This window comes from Pseudopipra pipra, chromosome 6 (assembly GCF_036250125.1).
Source record: "Pseudopipra pipra isolate bDixPip1 chromosome 6, bDixPip1.hap1, whole genome shotgun sequence".
NCBI classification, from domain to species: domain Eukaryota; kingdom Metazoa; phylum Chordata; class Aves; order Passeriformes; family Pipridae; genus Pseudopipra; species Pseudopipra pipra.
The window spans coordinates 5656147-5676601 of NC_087554.1; the positions used below are offsets into that span (position 1 = coordinate 5656147).

At 40.7% G+C, this 20455-nt stretch overlaps 1 protein-coding gene across 1 annotated transcript in view; it reads left to right on the plus strand.

The window, feature by feature from the left end:
* NAV2 (neuron navigator 2) overlaps positions 1-20455 on the plus strand; it is a 210795-nt gene that overhangs the window by 150749 nt on the left and 39591 nt on the right. Inside the window, 7 exon segments of the mRNA XM_064657171.1 lie at positions 7203-7341; positions 12399-12690; positions 13599-14301; positions 17614-17780; positions 17783-18080; positions 19056-19121; positions 20353-20397. Coding sequence (XP_064513241.1) covers positions 7203-7341; positions 12399-12690; positions 13599-14301; positions 17614-17780; positions 17783-18080; positions 19056-19121; positions 20353-20397 — 1710 coding nt within the window.

Below are 20455 nucleotides of genomic sequence, written 5' to 3' on the forward strand. Positions count from 1 at the left end.
GGTTCAGTGGAAAGTCAGATTGTTTCATGAAGCTTTAGAGTGTTTCAAATGGTAACTCCCTGAGATTACCTGGGTTTAGCAGGTCCTGTGTGTGTGCGCTCATTTGTGTTCAACTTTGACAATGGCTTGGTCAAATTCCTGGTTAGATTTTAAGGGACAAAATAAAATCCAGTGTTATTTTCTTAAGATTATTAGCACTGATATAAAAAGATTAAATGAAAAGAGCATGTGCGGTTTTCTAGCTTCTCCAAATCTTTTCTAACCCAGACTTTTTCAACGCTGATTAATTTTGTTCTGTGAGTTATTCCCTTTACAAATAGGTATTTTAAATGTAAATCCTGAAACCTTATCTTGATGAATTCTAAACAGAGCTTGACAGAGAGCTGCTGACAGTTACCCGAATAGTCACTAAACATGAAAACATCTGAATAGCTCACAGGACATTTCCAGCACTTTAACTCTGCCCCAAAAAATGTCATTAAAAGAATTGGCTTCAAGATCAATTGGATCCTGCTCCAGAAAGAACAACTGGAGATGGTCTATATTAATTTTTCCTGGTTTACTTTTCATGGTCTGGCTTAACAAAGTGTTTCCAGGTAACAGTCCTGTCGCTGGGCTCCTCTTTTGGTTAGAAACAAAGTGGTTTATGTTAACATACCTATAATGAGATGTAAGGAGAGAGTAACTGAAGACGTGGGGGAGATGGGTGATTAATAACAGTGTAAAACACGTTAACCATGGAAGAGTCTGTATGTGATTTTTGGATTTCTGACACAGTGATCAGTATTGTAGGCAGTTCCAGAAAAAAACAGTGGAAACTGAAATATTTACTATCTTGTGTTAGAGCACACTTAATTTTTCCTTTTAAATCTTTGAAGATGCTGTGAAGTTTCAATCATTTTGTACCTTGACCTTTTTTGTTGTTGTTCTCCTATCAACTCATAAATAGTTAAATTTTTAGGTAGAAGAGGATAATTGCCATGTTTCCACTTGAAATATTGTAAAGCCCCAAGGCCCTTTCTTGGACAAATATATTTTTCAGCAGCTCATTGTAATTTTGGTTTTGAGTAAAGATCCAACAAAGTTAAAATCCACACCCATCTATAGAAAAGATGCATTCTCAGCCTTTAACAATAGCTTTATTTAGTAGGATTTTAATGGCTCATTTGCAAAGGGGGAAGATTTCTGCAGCGAGGGGACTATCCTAGGGATCGCAAAATTATTTTGTTTGCTGTCCAAGCTGACAAAGAAGAGCCAATTCTGTGGATGATTATTATGCAAGATGGAAAAGTGCTGATAGACTGTGGAAAAATACAAGTCTGAGCCTAACCACTTTGCAAACCTGTTTCAAAAAGCAGCTTTGAGTAGCTGATCTGGTGCTGTAGGTGGGTGATCCATAGTAGCAATGTTGTAAGTTGCGTTAGGGTGAGTGGAGTGAGGTGGGGAGGGAGAGGAAGGTGTTTGGTTTCATAGAGAGCAGGGGGCAGGGTTGTGGGAGTTTTTAAGTGGGTGGTTGTATAATTTCCATATATAATACACTTTTAAGATTTTTGTAGTTTTCAGTAATCAAAGTAAAGTTTCAGGTGATTGATCAAATAGAGAAAGGAAAGCCCAAACATTTCAGCTTCAGGTTATGGTTGAGTAGACTTTTGCTGACATCAGAAATTATTAATTGCAGCAGCTAAATTACAAAGATGTTATCTTGGCTCTGGGAGCCAAGAACACCATAATTAGGGCTGTTAGATGCCCCTTTCTGCTTCCTTGCTTATGACTTTAACCATCAAGGCACTGGATCAAGGTAAAAGTGAACTAATTTATGTGGAGGGCTTGGGGTGGCTTGAAGAACAATGTGAAACAGATACCTCACTTTGGTAACAGTTACCTCTTCCCCTGGAGAAGCCTCAGTCTTCACCCAAGTGTCCATCTTTATCCATGGACATGGAGCAGTGTGTCCATGTGTATATTGTACCAAATACAGTGTTTTGGTGCAATTAGTGATGGACTTATTGGAGGGAAGAGCTTTTTATGTGTAATGGATCACTGCCAAGCAGGTTAAATAGTACATGTGGTTTAATTGCAATACTTTTTAGCAGTATATGTTGTATGCTTAGAAAGTTGCTTGCATTAGCATGTAATTTACAGAGTTCGGTGAATTCTACATGCATCTCACATTAAAACCAGCCCTCTCTGGTGCTACTCCAAAGTGCAGCATCAATAATGATTTATGTAGTTTTTCAAAATTATTTAGAATTTCTTAAGGTGTTTTCTTGTTCTCTGAGATCCTGTTGTTTTTCTAGCTAGAGACTGAGCACTCCTACCCCCCTACTGGAGGGGTACTTTTTAAATAAAGCTGGATCTGAGATGTCTGGGTTTAGATGACACAGCATCTTCCCTTGTTAGTACAGCTCTGAGCATCATAATCATCAACACGCTTACAAGAGCTGTGTTGCTTAGCTTCTGGCACCCAAAATGCTAAACATCTATCTTCAGACTTCTTATTTTATTTTAGTAACAGATTAGTAAACTTGAAAATACAGAGTTGGAGTTGTTCATAGTTTCCATCAGAATATAAAGGACTTAAAGCCCAGGATATACTTCAGGAGAAGCCACAACCGTCAATGTATTCAGGTGCATGTTTCTACCTTTGTCCTCAGGCACATGTCCCAGTTCAGAAGGGCACTCAGATATTTTCATAATGCCTCAGATTGCCCAACTGAAGCCAACAGGACTGGCTGATGCCAGAAAAACTACTTATGATTAACATTAAACGCATTCTTTAGATGCTGATGAACTGGGGCCTGTGATAGTTCAAGAATGGTGAGTGCTTGAAAATTGAATGTTTCATATTCTATACATTCAAGATGGGACTATGAGTCCCACAGAGAAAAATTATTGTACCTATTTTTTTTTTTCCCATTGCCATATATCCATAAGAAGGAAATTTAAACTGTTGAGCATGGAAAACATTGTTATTGTTGATACTATTATTATTGTTATGGTTATTATTTTATTATAGCTTCAGAAATAGAAAATGTTTTAGTCGCTACACAGAACTTTGGAAAATGAGAAGCATATTCTTTTATTCAGTTATTTTATTAACTGTTTTGTAACCTTATTTGTAGACTTATAAAATCTAGGAATTGTAGTTGCTTTATGGTACAGGTTTTGCAACAGAATAAATATCAGGTATAGGACCTGTTTTCAAAACTGAAATTTAGAAGTAACATGGCTTTCAATATTTTGCATTGTAATATTTAATTGCCTACTCTAAATAAAAAGATGCTTTAAAGAAGTCTTTCAGTCTTTTTCCAAATCTTCAATTATCCCCTCCCTAACATTCTGTGGATTTCTTTGTGTGGGCAGCATATCCTTCATTCAGTTTGCTGAAAAAGATTTTGGAAAATAGCAAATAAAACTGCTGTGTCAAATCTGGCTGTCTGACTTTCTCAGACTCAACAGGTCTCACATTGTAAGTTTTATTTTAACATGTATTTCTATTTTGTATTACGGTGTATTCCTCTTTAAAAGTATCCAGGTGAAGGCAAATCTAGGAAACAAAATTATCTCTTTCCTTTAAATTGTAGCAACACCAACACTGAAGTGCAGGATTTCTTTCCAATCAGGAGAACTGGAGTTTATCCGTGGGTTTATCGAATATGGTTCAGAAAATCTTTTTGGAAATCCAGGGCCTTTTGTGTAACGAGGACACTCCTGAAAGTCAATCAGGGCTGACAGGAGTGTATTTTCATGAGTTAGCAGATGAAAAGGCTGCCTCAAGGCTCCATGCCTGTGGTAGGAGTCAGCAGTAGGTCCCTGTCCCTCCCCATCCCTGTTCTCTGCCAGCAGAGCAGTGTGGCTGAGCATCCCAAATTTCCTGAAGACAAAAAGTGATCTGACTGGGGGAAGCTGTTGATCTGAGTTTCCCAGCTGGCTTATCTGCAGGGATATGGGGAGAAGGGGAACAAATGGGAATCAGGGATATAAATGGCTGTGCTGGCAGATTGCTGAGGACCTTCACTGGGAACAGAGCGGTAAGCAAGGAGTAGCTGCCAGCAATAACCCTTTCTGTGACATGTGGGGGAGGATGTCCCTGTGGTTCATGTGGTCCGGCAAACTGGGCTCAGTTCCCTCAAAGGCCTTACATAGATGTGGGTGAACAGAGTACTCCCAAGTAAGCAAAAAGCAATTAAAATTATTAAATCATTGTTAAAACTCATACAGGTAGCTGTTTTGTAGTGCTAAGTGAGAAAAATGAAATGATTCTCCTTTCAAAGTTGCCAAAGTTTATGTAGTCAGACTATAGTCATGGCTAGGCTTCCTGAACGAAGATTTGGGGACGGCTCTACCCACGTTTGTTACAAGCGCGCTGGTGACTAAAGAGGCCAATTTGAGATAGGCACATCCGGTTGCAAAAGGCACAGCAGAAAGACTCCTTAGGTGGTATATTCTGAAAGACACAATTCTTTCTGCGTTGCCTTTTCTCCTCAAGAGTGATCCTGCATGCTTTCTCAAAAGCATCAGCAGCGTTATAGATGGTGTGTCTCCAGATCTCCTGATTGGAGGCCAGAGTAGACCAGTTATGATGATCAATATGGCCAAGGCTGAGATGTTGTTTCAGGGAGTCCTTGTATCTCCTTTTCGGGGCTCCTCTCTTGTGGCAGCCAGTGGCAAGTTCACCATAAAGCAAGATCTTAGGGAGGTGGTGGTCCTTCATCCTGGAGACGTGCCCTGCCCGGCGCAGCTGTGTTCTCAGCAACATGGCCTCAATGCTTGTGACTGCTGCTTGTTCTAGAACAGACGTGTTAGTCACATAATCTGACCAGTGGATTGTACGGAGGCAGCATTGATGGAAGCACTCTAGGAGTCGCAGCTGGTGGCAGTAGATGACCCATGATTCAGATCCATACAAGAGAGTAGACAGCACAATGGCTCTGTAAACACTGATCTTTGTACTTTTCTTCAAGTGTTTATTTCGCCAAACTCTTTTATGAAGCTTTCTGAAGGCACTGTATGCCTTTGCTAACCTGTTGTCTATCTCCCCGTCAATCTTACCATCCGAGGAGATGAGGCTACCTAGGTAATTAAACTGCTGGACTGATTTGAGCTCTGATTGGCCAATGGTGATGTGGGGATGATGGAAGACTTCCTGAGGTGCTGGTTGATAGAGAACTTCTGTCTTCTTTAAGCTGACTTCCAGCCCAAAGAGTGTCTGCAAAGCAGGATGTTAAACGCTGCAGAGCTGCTTCTGTGTGGGCGACAAGGGTGGCATCATCAGCATAAAGCAGCTCCCGGACAAGATGGTTTAAGGTCTTAGTGTCTAAGACTGAAGTCTTAGCCTTCAGTCCCCTAAGGTTGAAAAGGCTTCCATCAGTACGGTATTGAATGTAGATACTGTCCTGATCATCGAGGTCTGCCGTGGCCCTTTGGAACTTCATGCTGAAAAAGACTGTGAATAGGGTTGGTGCAAGAATGCAGCCTTGTTTCACACCAAAAATCCTGGCAAAATCCTGACAAGACTACTCTTGAATAGATTAATACCCGCTATAGCAGAAGGAATTCTACCCGAAAGCCAATCTGGTTTCAGAACTAACAGGAGCACCACAGACATGGTATTTGTTCTCAGACAACTGCAAGAGAAGTGCAGGGAACAGAACAAAGGTCTCTGTGTAACCTTTGTTGACCTCACCAAGGCTTTCGATACTGTGAGCAGAAAAGGTCTGTGGCAGATTTTGGAATGTTTAGGTTGTCCCCCCAAGTTCCTTAAAATGATCATCTCACTCCATGAAGATCAGTGCAACCAAGTCAGATATGGCAACGCACTTTCTGAGCCCTTTCTAATATCCAAAAGTCAGACTATAGTAAATCAGTGGTGAAGCTATGAATAAAGGTCAGGAAGCCAGGGATAGGTTGCCTTTCTTTACATAGTTCACTTCCTCAACACACAATTCAGTTTGAAATGCATATATTAACTGTTCAGTATATCGGTTTGTGAATGTCTTTCACCCCCTCAGTCAAAAACTTCACTGCAATCTCTGCTACGAGTTTGTAAACCAAACAGAAATGGAATAGGGAAGAGAGTCTGGAGCTCCCAAAATCTGAAGCTGAGGTAAAAAATAGAGAGCTGCCAGAGCTCTTACCTCTTGCAAATGATCTATGGTGTGTATATATATATATTTACTAATTTCCAGCAATAATTATCTATCAGTGGACTGAAATGTCTTCACAGAGGTATTTCCAGGACCGTGTTTCAATCCTGGCTTCATTGTTCTTAGAGATGGAGCATTTGTAAGCTGGTTTATAAATCTCTTCCTTGAGCAGCTTACTTTTACAGGCATTTTAGGAGTGGTGGATCTGGCTCAGTTGTTAGATCATTTTGATTCTTCCTTTTCTAACACTCAAATCACTTCAGGCATGGACTTTTATTTTGTCGGTGCTTTGTGTGTCCTAAACTTCCAGTTACATATTTTTCATTTACTAGAAAATGCTGGAAGAAGGTAGTCCTGATTAGTAGATCTCCTTGAAAGGGGTGTGTGGTACAGCTCAGGAGAGTTATGTACCCTCTGAAGGACTAAACTTTCAATCACTAAAATTTTCTGAGACTGGTGATGCTGTGGATGGTAGATCCAGGTTGTTCCCCAGGTCTGTGTAACATTCAGGTACAAAAGATTGTTTCAGGATGATCTTTTTCCTGGCATTTAAGTTCCATCTCTGTTTTACGGCTGAGCAAGTCAGTGCTATGTCTACTTGGAGACTGTAGAATCATAAACTCGTTTGAATTGGAAGGGACCTTAAAGATCATCCAGTTTCAACCCCCTGCCATGGGCAGGAACACCTTCCACCAGACCAGGTCGCTCCAAGCCCCGTCCAACCTGGCCTTGGACACTTCCAGTGATGGGGCAGCCACAGCTTCTCTGGGCAACCTGTGCCAGGGCCTGACCACCCTCACAGGGAAGAATTTCTTCCTAATATCCCTTCATAGCACTACTTTTCCTTGTCCTGGGACTGCAGGTGCACATTTCGATTGAGTAGGAAGAGCTATGTCTTGGTGCTGTTGGTTAATGATGGTGCATTAATGATGGTATACACTGGGCTCTGTGGCAAACATACAGTTAATGGGCTGCTTGTAGAAATAAGTTTTCCTTTTGAATGATGTTTTGTCTTTTGATCCTTATTTTCCTACCTTCCTTGTGCTTTTTCTCCAGCTGGGATGACAGCAGCTCTGTCAGCAGTGGGATCAGTGACACCATAGATAATCTCAGTACTGATGACATTAACACCAGCTCCTCTATCAGCTCCTATGCCAACACACCTGCTTCCTCCCGCAAAAACTTAGATGCACAGGTAAGATTTTTGGTTTATACAAGTAACATTGATATTTATTATCATCCTTGGCATTTACAAATATTTCCTCCATGGGGAAAATCTGTGGCATCTCTGCTGCAGTGGTGTCACAACAAAGGCTTTTTACCTTCCTAGAAGCACTGCTGGACAGAAAGCTGATGTAAATGGGATTTTTTTTTTTAACTCTAGAAAATGTATTATGTTCTTTTCTTAAATATTCTTAGAATATTTATATTCTAAGAATTTAATAAAGTCAATATGAAACTTTAAGGGTTATTTACACTTCCATCAGAAACATAAGCATGAAATAGATTTTATTAAATTTCCAGAGCTCTCTGTTACTGCAGGCTTTCTATGTTTGGCAGCATTTCATAGGAGGATAAATTTTACATCCATCAGCAGGATACATGTACATTTTTTGCTCAGATGCCACGCATCCAAAGAGGGTAGAACAAGGGAAGGTATCTAACAGTTTTTCATTTATCAAATAAGCTGCATAACACAGAGTTTTGCAGTAATATAAACTACTCTTTTTTCCCCAATTGCACAGAATTTTGTTTGGAAATGTGAAGGACTAGAAAGTCCAGCTTTGTTTTTGTATGCCCTGCTTGAGGGACTTGAGCGTTGTGTGCCAAAGCCACTGGGATGTGGTGACTTGGCATTGCAGCAGGTAGAGGAGAGGGATGTAGGTATATGACCTTCTCCTCAGTTTCCTTCCTCTTTTAATCTTCTCCAGTCCTGTTCATTACGGGACCCTAAATCTGTTTTTAATATCAGTTTTAATGTAGACCTGTGGTTACTGTGAAGTATTGCTCTATCTGCAGGACTGTGGTGCAAGCATGTAGTAGTCTTTGTTCCCTTGCCATGAAGTGAATATTTGAGCCTCCATTAAGGGTTTCCAGGTAGCCTCTGGTTGTGTATCAGCGATTTCATTTGTACTTTGAACTGCTAATACAAGTCCCATACAAGTTGAGAGGAGTTAAGATCAATCAAGTGTGTTTGTCAGTACCTAACAGAGAGTAAGATGGACAACTGGAAGTATTTTTTGACGGTTGTTACTGTCTCAACATTGCAATACTGCTGGGGAAAAAAAGAAGGGAAGAATAGGGAGACATGACTAAACATTAACCTAGGGAAAAAAAACAGAAACTCATATGACTTCTATCATCTGATGGATCAGATTCTTGGAAACACCTCTGAGAGATCAAAATCTGTGTTGATGAACCCCTCTTCCTCCTCCACAAGTATTACAGCATCCAAGAGGGTGCAGACAAACACCTGAAGAAAAGCAGCTGGAGCTTGTACAGGCAGTAGAGTGTAGGTATAGGAGGAGGAAACTATGAGCCAAGAACGTACAAGTCATGTTTGCAGGTTTTTCATGTGTATCTGTGGCCTGCTTCTCTCCTCAGTTTTCATGAATGATAATCCTTATGCTAGGTATTACTGTTATTATTGTCCATAAAATAGTCCATTTTTGTTTGAGCAGAATATCCTAATCTTGTCAACCAAGGGAATGAAAACAGCTTGGAGGGATGGAATGTTTAGCTTTCAGGGTTGATTTTTTGCTGCCCAAAGTAGTCCTCGGAGCTCATGATGCAGTGAATGCTGCAGAGACACATTTTCTGTCTTGCCTGGAGGACTGTATGATGGCCTGTGCCTAGGTTTGCCTTTCCCAGGATGGTGAGCCTTGAAGGACCAGCAGATATCTGCAGAGGAGTGTGGCCTTCTCACCACTGCTTTGGTTTTCCTAAATAGGAGGCACTTTTAAGCTGCTGTGATTCTGTCACATCTTTTTGAGATGGTACAGAAGTTGGATTTCAAATAAGTAAAGAAGGAGCTTGAAGCTAATACATGTGCAGCTGGGAGTTCAGGCAAATAATGCAGCAACATCAAAGGGAGAGAGCCTGAACTTGTCAATGTCTCCGATAAAATCAGTAACTCAGGTAGAATCATCTCTGCAAAGGAAAAAGGCATAGTTGCAGTAGGAAAAAGACTGTTAAGAAACTGATCTTCAGAGCTGCTGAGTACTCAGAAGCTGTAGTTGCCTCATCTTTGAGAAGCAGGACTTAAATATGATATTAACTCCATCTTCATAGATGTTCATAGTTGTAACCCCTTTTTGTAGCAATGCAATGAAGGTGTTTGCAAGTTGTTTCTGAACAAGTTAGTGATGGGAACCAGAATTTGCTTTACCATGTTCCCGTGTCTTGCTGTGATAATGTCAGGCACCAAACCACTTAATGTATGAACTGTATTAGTTTTGGGGCCCTAATATTTTTTCCTTATGTTCCACAGACTTAGATAAGTTACTTTTTACAGATAGTATACCTTTAAAGTCACATCATACACATATTTTAAGGAGAAATTAGGACCTGGTGGGCATTTGAAAATAACTTATTTAACTGAAATAAGATTGAAGAGAGAAAGAGACCAAGTAATAAATTCACTCAAGTGATGGTAAAAAGATCAGAAGATGGAAGGGTTCCTTTAAATAGAAAACAGCAGCATCCCTACGCAGTTGAATCCAGGCAACTTCTCAGCGAAGATGTGTTTGGTCTCTTCACAGCCTCAGGAATAGATTTACAAAACTGTAGGAATAAGTTGAGAAATCCTGGTGGTTTACTCCCAGCTCAGTGGGTTGCAGGCTTTGCTTCCAGCTCATGCTCGCTGTGTCTTGCCATGACCTCCAGCAAACAGTATTTTCACTTTCACCCTTCCAGGTGGGTGGAGTTTCAGCTGCAATCCCTAGGCCAGGTTTCACTGTGTTTTGGTTTTGATTCCTTAGTTATGTTCCTGTGCTGTTCTCAGAGTTTACCATTAAACAGAAGCATCTCTGGCCAGAGGGCTTCAAAGGTGGAGGTGCAGCATTTCAAAGGCTACAGAAAAACTTTGGCCGTGGGTGTAGTTGTGGAATGAAATGGAAGAGAGCAGAGGTGGAGGACTTCTTGCAGTGCTGTTCTCTCCGAGGAGACTGCACTAATAATCTTAGAGATGTAAAAGAGGGGAAATATAAAGTACAAGAGTATTTCCTAGTCAACTAAAACTAGAGTAAGCCCTTTACTAGCAAGTAGGTGTATGCTCTTGAAGTAGTGTTCATGCTCTTGGACACTAACGGTCCAGACAAGGAACTTGAAACAAGATACTAATGTGAGGGGTGGTGTTTAGGTGGTTTTGTTGGTTGATTATTTGTTACTTCTTGCCTGTGCTCTCTTCCAAGGTCTGTAAATGTAGGAGATTTGCATGAAACGATGATTTTGGAGAGGCATAGGACATAGGAACAGTCACACTGTGAATTTATTGCACACCTACCAGTGGTCAGGAATAGAAAGCTAACCCATCATCCCCAAACCTGGCATCCATACAAAGAGATGGGAATTAGAAAGCAGAGTCTCATTCAAGCCTGTGCTGAGTTGCTCTCTTTGAATGGAGAGGCAGGGAAACAACTTTTGCACGAGGAAAGTACAAGCATATAATATTATCTAAATCCAAAATTCGAAATGCTTCTTAGTATAATGACCAAATATGTAGATAAATAACCCAAGCTCAAACTGTTTCCTCTGACTGAAGAAAGACTATTGTGATATGTGGTGTCAGCTTTCACATACTGATTGTTTAACTAGTTTTTCAGGCTTTAAAAAAAAAGTAATTACAGTAAAAAGCAGAGGAAATGCAACCAAATTCCTCTAAATTTTTTAATATTAATGGTGTGATCTGGTAGGAAAAGAAAAGTCATAAACTTAAAACATGTTTTAGGAACTTAAAAATAAAAGAGCATTTTGCTGAAGGCACAGTAAATGATCTTGCAGCCTTTCCTGTGCTGTGTTTTTCTGATTATCCAAAGGGAATAAAGGCTGTGAGCTTTATAATGCTTTGGGATATTTAAAATAATTTCCTTTTATGTAAATTATACCTTTTGACTACTGCAGAGTTCTGAGCGCATTCATCTTCTGCTGAGGCTGCAGGGCAGAGATGGCACTCAGCACCTGACCAACTTTCATCAGCTCCTACTTGGGAGCTGCACGATCAAGTGTGGAATTGTTAGTCTCCCATGGTGTTACAATGGTTGGAGAACACTTCAACTATGAATTTTCACTGGGTCGGGGTCAAATGTGTGGATATTTGTCATTTGTACCTGATCACAAAATAGCTTGTTGTGGTGTTACCAAATTTGACAGATTTAATTAACAGCATTTGAAGTAGGAGAAGTAGAATTCTGAAAGAGCAATCATTAGCAATAGGAAATGCTAATGTATGGGGAATATATATATGTAGGTTAATAGATTTAATTTAAACATTTCTGAGAATTTGGCAAAGATTTGCTAATGAGAAATTTTTCTATTTGACACTGAGCTTTGCAAAATTCTCCATAAGAGACTGGTGGCACAATCAGTCTGTGCAAAGAATAGGGAGAAAAAACAGTCTTGTAAGAGTTGCATATAGATTAAAAACTAGGATAAGTAATGTATTTAAGTTAGTCTTGAGTATTGTTAGAAAATTTTGGGGGATTCATTTATCTTCAGTTCTCGGGTGTCCTTCTACTATGTTAGGTTAGAATTAACAGCATTCCACATCTTCAAATCTGTTCCAAAAGCTGCCTCCTCATGCTCTGGAGATCAGATTGCCAGACAAGAGATAGGAAAGCAGCAGGAACAAAGGAAAGCTGGCTGCACAGGTTTGAAACGCTTTTTTGGCATTGCAGTAAAGGGGTTAGTCAGAAATTTGAGATGGAGGATTATAAAAGTCGTGGAGCTGAATGTGTCCTTTATAATAGTGGGGTTTTTTTCCTATTTTTGTTTAGGTTTGGGGTCTTTTCTCCCTTTATTTATTCCAAGGGGCATGAATGTTGTGAGGGTTTTTTGTATTTTTATCCCAAACAAATTAAAAAAAAGTATGTCATTGCTGGGGTTCATTTCTTGCTCTGACGTTTCTTCATCAAAGGCATGTTATGCAGAGATGACTGCTGAGCTGATTATTCAGTTTGATGCTTCTTATTTATGAAGCTTCTTAAAAGAAAGACCTGCTCTGAAGGTTGTCTTGCAATTCCTTATCTGTCCTAGACTGATGCAGAAAAGCATTCCCAAGTTGAGCGGAATTCCTTATGGTCCAGTGATGAAGTCAAGAAATCAGATGGAGGATCTGATAGCGGCATAAAAATGGAGCCAGGATCTAAATGGAGGCGGAATCCCTCTGATGTGTCAGATGAGTCTGATAAAAGCACTTCTGGTAGGAAGAACACTGTTATTTCACAGACGGGCTCCTGGCGACGGGGCATGTCAGCTCAGGTTGGCATTACCACACCAAGGCCTAAACCTTCAACCACCTCAGGCACATTAAAGACACCTGGAACAGGTGAGAAAAGGCGTAAGACATAAACAAGCCAAAAGTGTGTTCAGTATGAAAACAGTTTAAATCCTTTGCAGAGGCAGAACCTGAACTTCAGGTAATCCTGTCTGTATTTTTAGGCATTGCTTTAACCTATGCAGCATCTCGTATGTCCACATTTCTATTTCTGTTCATGTGAAAATGAGTATTTCAGATTAGTACACCATGCAAGTTGTTTTCATGACAACTCCAGTCTTAAGCCAAGCTATTTATTGGGCACAGTACTGCCATGTGAAGAATAAATAATATATTTTTAGTTTTTGAAGTCACTGTTAACTAAAAGCATAGAGTACACGTGGTTGAGGAGATTTCCCCCCCACTATACTAAACAAGCATGTTCATTTATGCTAAACATAATTTCTGGCTTTTCTTTTAAGTGTATTAATGATTTTATCACTTGCGGATGTGTGAATGAAAATTGATTGAGTTTCCATAATTGAGTAATATAATTTAATACCTCTCCTCTTATTTGGATGTGCATAGAATTGTATATGAAAAAGTTGAAGTTAGATACTTTCTTGAACAATGCCTTTTAGGAAAATTATGCTAACAGCCTAACACTACTTCTGTCTAATGATAAAAGTGATCGATCTGTGATAGCTACATAGGGAAACTTTTTTCCTTATCTGTCACTATTACATAAAGACTGTTCTGCTTTTCATATTCTTGAGGGCAAAGACACCACATATTTTCTCTGGCAAGTCTGCATGTATAACTCACTGGAGTGGCATGTAAGTTCAGTGCAGACTAGATCATAACTTTGAACCACACTCTGGTGGCTAACACGCTTTTGCTTTTCATGCTGCTTTGAGTTTCATCATTTGCTTGATGTTTTCAAGTCATTAAATATTAGAATTCTTTTTCTATTTTTGTAGGGAAAACTGATGACGCCAAGGTATCAGAAAAGGGTAGACTATCTCCTAAAGCTGGACATGTTAAACGTTCCCCATCAGATGCAGGACGCAGCAGTGGTGATGAATCCAAAAAGCTTCCCACAAGTAACTCTAGAACAACTGCTGCTAATGCTAATACATTTGGATTTAAGAAACAGAGTGGGTCAGCCGTAGGCATGACTATAATCACTGCCAGTGGGGCAACTCTCACCAGTAGATCGGCTACCTTGGGAAAAATCCCAAAGTCGTCTGGACTCATGGGTAGGACCACTGGTCGGAAGACTAGTGTTGATGGCTCCCAGAACCAGGATGATGGCTACTTAGCACTTAGTGCACGAACCAATCTTCAGTATCGTAGTTTACCCCGGCCCAGTAAATCCAGTAGCAGAAGTGGAGCTGGGAATAGATCTAGCACAAGTAGCATAGACTCCAACATAAGCAGCAAATCAGCTGGGCTGCCTGTCCCTAAAATGAGAGAGCCTGCCAAGGTGATCCTTGGAAACTCTCTGCCAGGATTAGTCAATCAGACTGATAAAGAGAAAGGGATTTCGTCTGACAACGAAAGCGTGGCCTCATGTAATTCAGTTAAAGTGAACCCTGCATCACAGACTGCCTCTAGCGGAGCTCAGAGTACCCACCAGCAAGGAGTCAAGTACCCCGATGTGGCCTCTCCCACTTTGCGCAGGTAGGCAACGAATTCCTTGGTTGTGCAATGGTGTTAGTGGGAGCTGAATGAGCAGGACTCTCCCAGCCAGGCCTGGCTGTGTTTTGTGGAGCACTTACTATTTAGTGTCCTTTGGATTTACACTTAATTTCACACAAACAGGTTGGCCAGTGTTGTGAATACTCAGGCTGTCACATAACAGCAGCAAAAATTTAACTTCTGGGAAAAAACCCAAACCTATCTGGCAGAAAGTTTGCCATTTGTGACTTGAGTCTCTTTGTTACAAAGGTCATACCTGAAGGCTTTTATCCATGCAGATATCACAGGAATAAGGGTTTTCTTACCTGAAGGTTACTGAAGAGTTCTTGCACCAATGTGTATGTAACAAACCTCCAATGGTGGATCAAAGGATAAACTGACAATGGGAGAGTTATCTCAGATTTTCTTGATGACAGTGGCATAATTTGGCCTGCCATGCTTAGATTCACCTAAAGCAATCTTCTAGTTGTGTGGATTAGGCCGGTATGTTGCAAGACTCAACATTTTAGCCTGTATAGAAGAACCCTAAATAAAGTTACTGTCTAAGCTGGGTTAAATTTTGTTATTTTAATACTATTTATTGAACAAAAATCCTATCTGTCTTCTATTTCTCCAAGGGTAGCCCATACATTATTTTAGCACTAGCATATAGTTGGTGAGGAATTAATTTGTTGATGCAGTGTACATCAAAGCCTCAATACTGGTGAAAAGTTCTGTTAATATTATTTCTCAATTGAATTTGACATTGAGTAGCTTGTCTGTTTCAAGTTGCAGTGTTTTGCATTTCATTCTGTCTTGACACCCATAATACCCATATGGTTATGCTATATCATCCTGCTTCCAGTGATGTGAGAAAGCCCCATTCCATCTGAAGCACCAGTGCAAGCATAATGGCTGTGATGGCAGCTTAAGCTAATGCTGTAAACTGTTTTTAGATGGGTGGTTTTATTTGAAGAGCCTGTGTGAGGATAATTCAAGATACTTTATTTTGTTCCTGGTTATCAATAAATAAGCCATGTCCCTTAGAACAGGCAATTTTCATCAATGGCTACTTAAAAACTCCAATAGACCTTTCATTTCTATAGTATAGCCCATGACTATGCAGGTTTTCAGTGTTCAAGCCTCAGGCACATTGATAGGAATTTGACTGGGAATTTTTTTATTACTAGAAAGCCACATTGCTGACTGTGTACTTGAAATACTGCATTAGAAATACATGAAACTTCAAAGAGAAGACACGTGGGCTCAATTTAACTATTTTCTCATTTGATTTACAATTTCACACTTGAATTTTCACCAGCCTCTCTTAAGTTGTCATGTGTTAAAATGTGTCAGACCTGAATTGGGCCTCGTATGCTTTTTGGTGCTTTCTGGAATGACAGTGAAGATGATTTTGAGCTTAATTTTCATGGTCAGTTATGATGAGTTTTTGGTTTTTGCATATTTCCTTTTGGCCCTGTAATTTTTTTGTGTTATCTAATGAATTAGAATCCATACCTTTGAAATGATACAGATTTACCTATAAGTCTGCGATTATATGTAACTTCTATGCTGTCGTAAACAGGAAAGACTGTGTAGCTTAAAAACAGCTTACAAACTGTTGCGGGGGTAGTTGGGTGTTTTTAAGCTCTGGGATCATATCTCTAAGAGTTTTCCCAATGCAGCTGAAGAGGTTGTATGCTCTGGCATAGGAACAGGAATACCCTAAGCTGGTATTGCTGCTTAAGGCAATAGAATCACAGAACGGTTTGGGTTGGAAGGGACCATGAAGTTCATCTCATTCCACCCCTCTGCCATGGGCAGGAACACCTTCCATTAGACCGGGTTGCTCCAAGCCCTGTACAACCTGGTCTTGGACATTTCCAGGGATGGGGCATCCACAGCTTCCCTCGGCAACCTGTGCCAGAGCCTGACCACCCTCACAGGGAAGGATTTCTTCCTTATGTCTAATCTAAACCTGCCCTCTGGCACTTTGAAGTGTTATCCAGGTGCCTTGTATCAAGTGTGCAGTAGCAGCCACCCAGAAAGGATGTGTTCCAGGCAGCCTTCACAGGTAGCCTGGAGCTGCAGGGAGCACCCATGCAATACAGACAGTGAGTGCCTCTGGGCATCACTGGGCTTGCTCCACATGTGCTGTAGCTCTGCCCCATGGCCTGTGTTTCTGGGATGTGTTGGACGAAGTGACTTAGTGTCCGTGTGTTGTGCAGACAACCTGGGCAAACTTGAAAGCAGAGAAAGTTCTGCCTGGTGCACACCCACCATAAGTCTTTAGGAACACTCATATAGAAGTGCTGTGGTCCTCTGTTCTGAGGGCTACAGTCTGATAGATACCCCCTTGGAAGATTTCATCCCCATTACTCCTCAGTGAATGGTTAAAAAAGCAAATCCATGTGGGTATATGTGAGAAAAACTAAGGTTCCAAAGGCAGTTACAGGAGCGAAGTGGCAGAAGCAGAAGCAACATTTTGGAATGGATGTTTGAACCTGAAGTGAAAGATACACTTCCTTCCTAATTTTGAAGATCGATTTTGGAATGATTGATAACCTAGTCTTAAGCAAGTTTACTCTAAGACACTTTGGCACTTCTGAGAACTTTCCCATTGACTATTAGTGAGGGAATTGAAGTGTCTCCTTCCTTGGCAGTGCAGCTGCATCCCAGTCAGCCTCCTCCAGCTATGCTGACTATATCCCCTCCCTCTCTGAGTTCTGGAACTCAACTAGTTTTTTACTGTAGCCAGTTCCAGATGCCAAAAAGCAGTTAATATCTCGTTCTCCACTAAAAAAGTTTCCAGCCAGCTTGGCTCATGGAATGAAACAAACCTACCTTTGATATGAATACATATTATTCTTGTTGCATCCCAGCAAATGCTGCTTCTGTGCAGAGCATTTGGTGATTTGCACAGAATTTACCTGGTCAACAAGCTTTCAGCTTCTAGTATTCCATTATGGATTATCAATGCAGTGTTTCTCTGGTATCCCTCTTCCTTAAGGAGCAGAAGATGATATGACTGTATTTTAGTTCTGTGAAGCTGTATTTTAGCTTTGTTAAAGTTGTATTTGATGATTCGGAGAAGACACACCTAAGATATTTGAAGCTATTGTAATTGCCTCTGGGCTTTGTTGAAGGGACAGTGAACACAAGGAGATTATAAATTTATAGTTGCATATGTCCAATGTAGGATCCTGTACTTAATGTTGGTTTTCTGGAGCTAAGAAGATATATGGTCTAGATATAAAATATCCCTGGACTTAATATTCCATTTTATGTATTTTTCATGTTGTCTTTTTTTTACAGACTTTTTGGTGGCAAGCCTAGTAAACAAGTTCCCATCACAACAACTGAAAATATGAAAAACTCGGTAGTCATCTCCAATCCTCATGCTACCATGAACCAACAGGGTAACCTTGATTCCCCATCTGGCAGTGGTGTGCTGAGCAGTGGGGGCAGCAGTCCTCTCTATGGTAAAACACAGATCTGAACCAGTCTCCACTGGCTTCTAGTCCCAGTTCAGCACACTCAGCTCCTTCCAACAGTTTAACGTGGGGTACCAACGCGAGTAGCTCTTCTGCCGTTAGCAAGGATGGCATTGGATACCAGTCTGTCAGCAGCCTTCACACCAGCTGTGAATCCATTGACATCTCCCTGAGCAGTGGAGGTGGGCTGAGCCACAACTCCTCCGGTGGCTTGATTCCAGCCTCTAAAGATGATTCTCTGACTCCGTTTGTCCGAACCAACAGTGTTAAGACTACATTGTCTGAAAGGTTAGTTGGTTTTTCTCTTGTTTCCCAGTGATTGTGTGTGTCTCAAACAGGAATGAAGCCCTGGCAAATCAAGTAAGGCTTCTTACAAGGTAATACAGAATGGTATTGCTAGGACATACAGAGAAGCCATTCCAGGCAAGGACCCCAGCTCAGAGCAAGAGGATGGGTTCAGGTGAGGTTTTTAATTTGCTGTGGTAGCCATTGGGACACCTTTTTTTTACTACCTTATGATACCTAATATTTTAATTTTGCATCCTATGTTATCCTTCCAAAGATCTCCTGTTAATTGATCTGATAGTGATATTAAAATACTTTCCATTGTTATTATCATTTTGATTTGAAAAGTCAACTGTTTCCTGTTAAAATTCTTGTTTATCACATTTGATGGAGCTCTGGAGGTGATGCTGAAAAGAGAAGTCCCCATCTCCTTAGCCGTTTGATCCCTTCTCAGCCTCTCCTTGTTGTCCTGTCCCATCTCCAGCTGCTCCCTACAATGTTTCAGTTCATGCATTCATGTGAATGCTTGGTGAATCCAATTGGAAGCTGGATCCAAGTGAAAAATGATCACCTGAATTGTATTTCAGACAGATCAGTTTCAGATTCATCAGTATTTGTGTGAACACAGAGTAGGATCTGGGAAGAGGCTGAGCAGGGAGGAGGGAACAGGGCTGGTTTTTCAGCATCAGAGCTGTATTGGTGGCTCATTGAGCTGACATGAGAGTAAACTAGGCAATGCATGGTCTCTGAGGGACCTCTCATAGCATTGGAAATCAGCTGCATCCTGATGTGTTCCTGATGAATTCAGGTAGCAAAATTTTTGTAGTTGCATCTCAGTGGAGAAAATTACACCTGAATATAATGTTCTGAGAGTTCGGTTTTCTGGTTTTGTTTTATTATAACTCCTTTCTGTTCTTTCATCTTTTCATTCTAATATTCCTTCTCTTGTTTTCTGTCTTGTTGGACTGATTCTTCTAGCCCTCTTTCTTCCCCTGCTGCTAGCCCCAAATTCTGCCGAAATACTTTGCCCAGGAGACAGGACAGGTAATGCTGTCTCAGGACAGGAGTACGCTCAAGGGTGTAGGTTTTGTTGCCCATCTCAGTGAAGCAAATTGTTTCGTGCCAGACTGTGCTCAGTTGAGTGCTCTGCTGTGTTCATCATTCAGGTGTGAACTGACACAAAGACATGCCAGTGAGAGTCCCTCAAACACCCCATCTGTCTACCCAAATCAATCTGGAGAACGGCAGAGTTGGCATGTTTTTGGTGTTGCTCTTGTTTCTGGGAACATCTTTTGGATTGTGGGGGGGTATTACCCCCACACACACCTCATTCCTTTGCCAAAGGCAATTTGAAAATCAAGCCCTTTTTTTCTTTCCTATGAATCTAAACTCTCACTAGCATTTCAGCATTCCTCTGGCATGCTGCTTTTTCCCATTGCCTTTCTGGCCTGTCCTTTTTGTCATGAAGTCCCTGTGTCATTCAGTGTCGTCAGTCTTTTATTGCAGTTTGGCTTATGAGTGTTTTCCAGGGACTTAGATACATTCATCCTTGTAGGGATGAATGCTAAAGTTAGAAAAAGCTGACACAAATCTAAACATTCTAGTTCACTTCTGCTTGCTGATGTAATTTTATCAGTACTATACTGTAATTTAGCCATAAGGGTTGTCATTTAATTAATTTACTTAAGCATGTGGATATTTTCCTTCAAAATAAATTAACAGATTCCACTCAGTAACAAGTTCATCAGTTGTAAAAACATAAACTGAAATAGTTGAGTTTTGGGCAACTAATAGGTCCATTTTATTTTGCTAATGGAATTTAAGCTAAGGTTTGGAAATTTAAACAGTCTGGGCTCAGTACTTCCATACGTTGCAGCTGTGACAGTAATTAACTGCATTCCCTCAGTGGTGTCTGCTGAAAGAAATGATAGGAAGGTGGTTTGGACTTGAAGATTCTCATCAGTTTTTACCAATAGCCTCCTGAAAAGCCTGTTTTTTAGACACCCATTTGACATTTAAAGAGCCAATTTTGTTCATTGTGGGTAGGAGAAACAGTGAAATGAGGTTGTGAGCAGTTGTGGTTCATTGGCATGGTACCAGCTGCATGTTTGTGCAAACCTCACCTGGGTAAGGAGATCTGTGCATGTTTCTGTAGGGAGGCCTCAGCACCTTTTCCTCTAAAAAGGTGATGCAGATGTTTGTACGTCCTTCGTCCTGATCTTATTCCTTCCCTTTTGTTCTTCTCTGAAGTTCTTTTCTTTTAACTTTTCTGCAGCGACCCACATCTTGATAGGAACACTTTGCCTAAGAAGGGACTCAGGTATTGGTGTTTCCACATGGTTTAAACAGCTTTTGTGGTGGCTTTGGAGTTTGCTTTA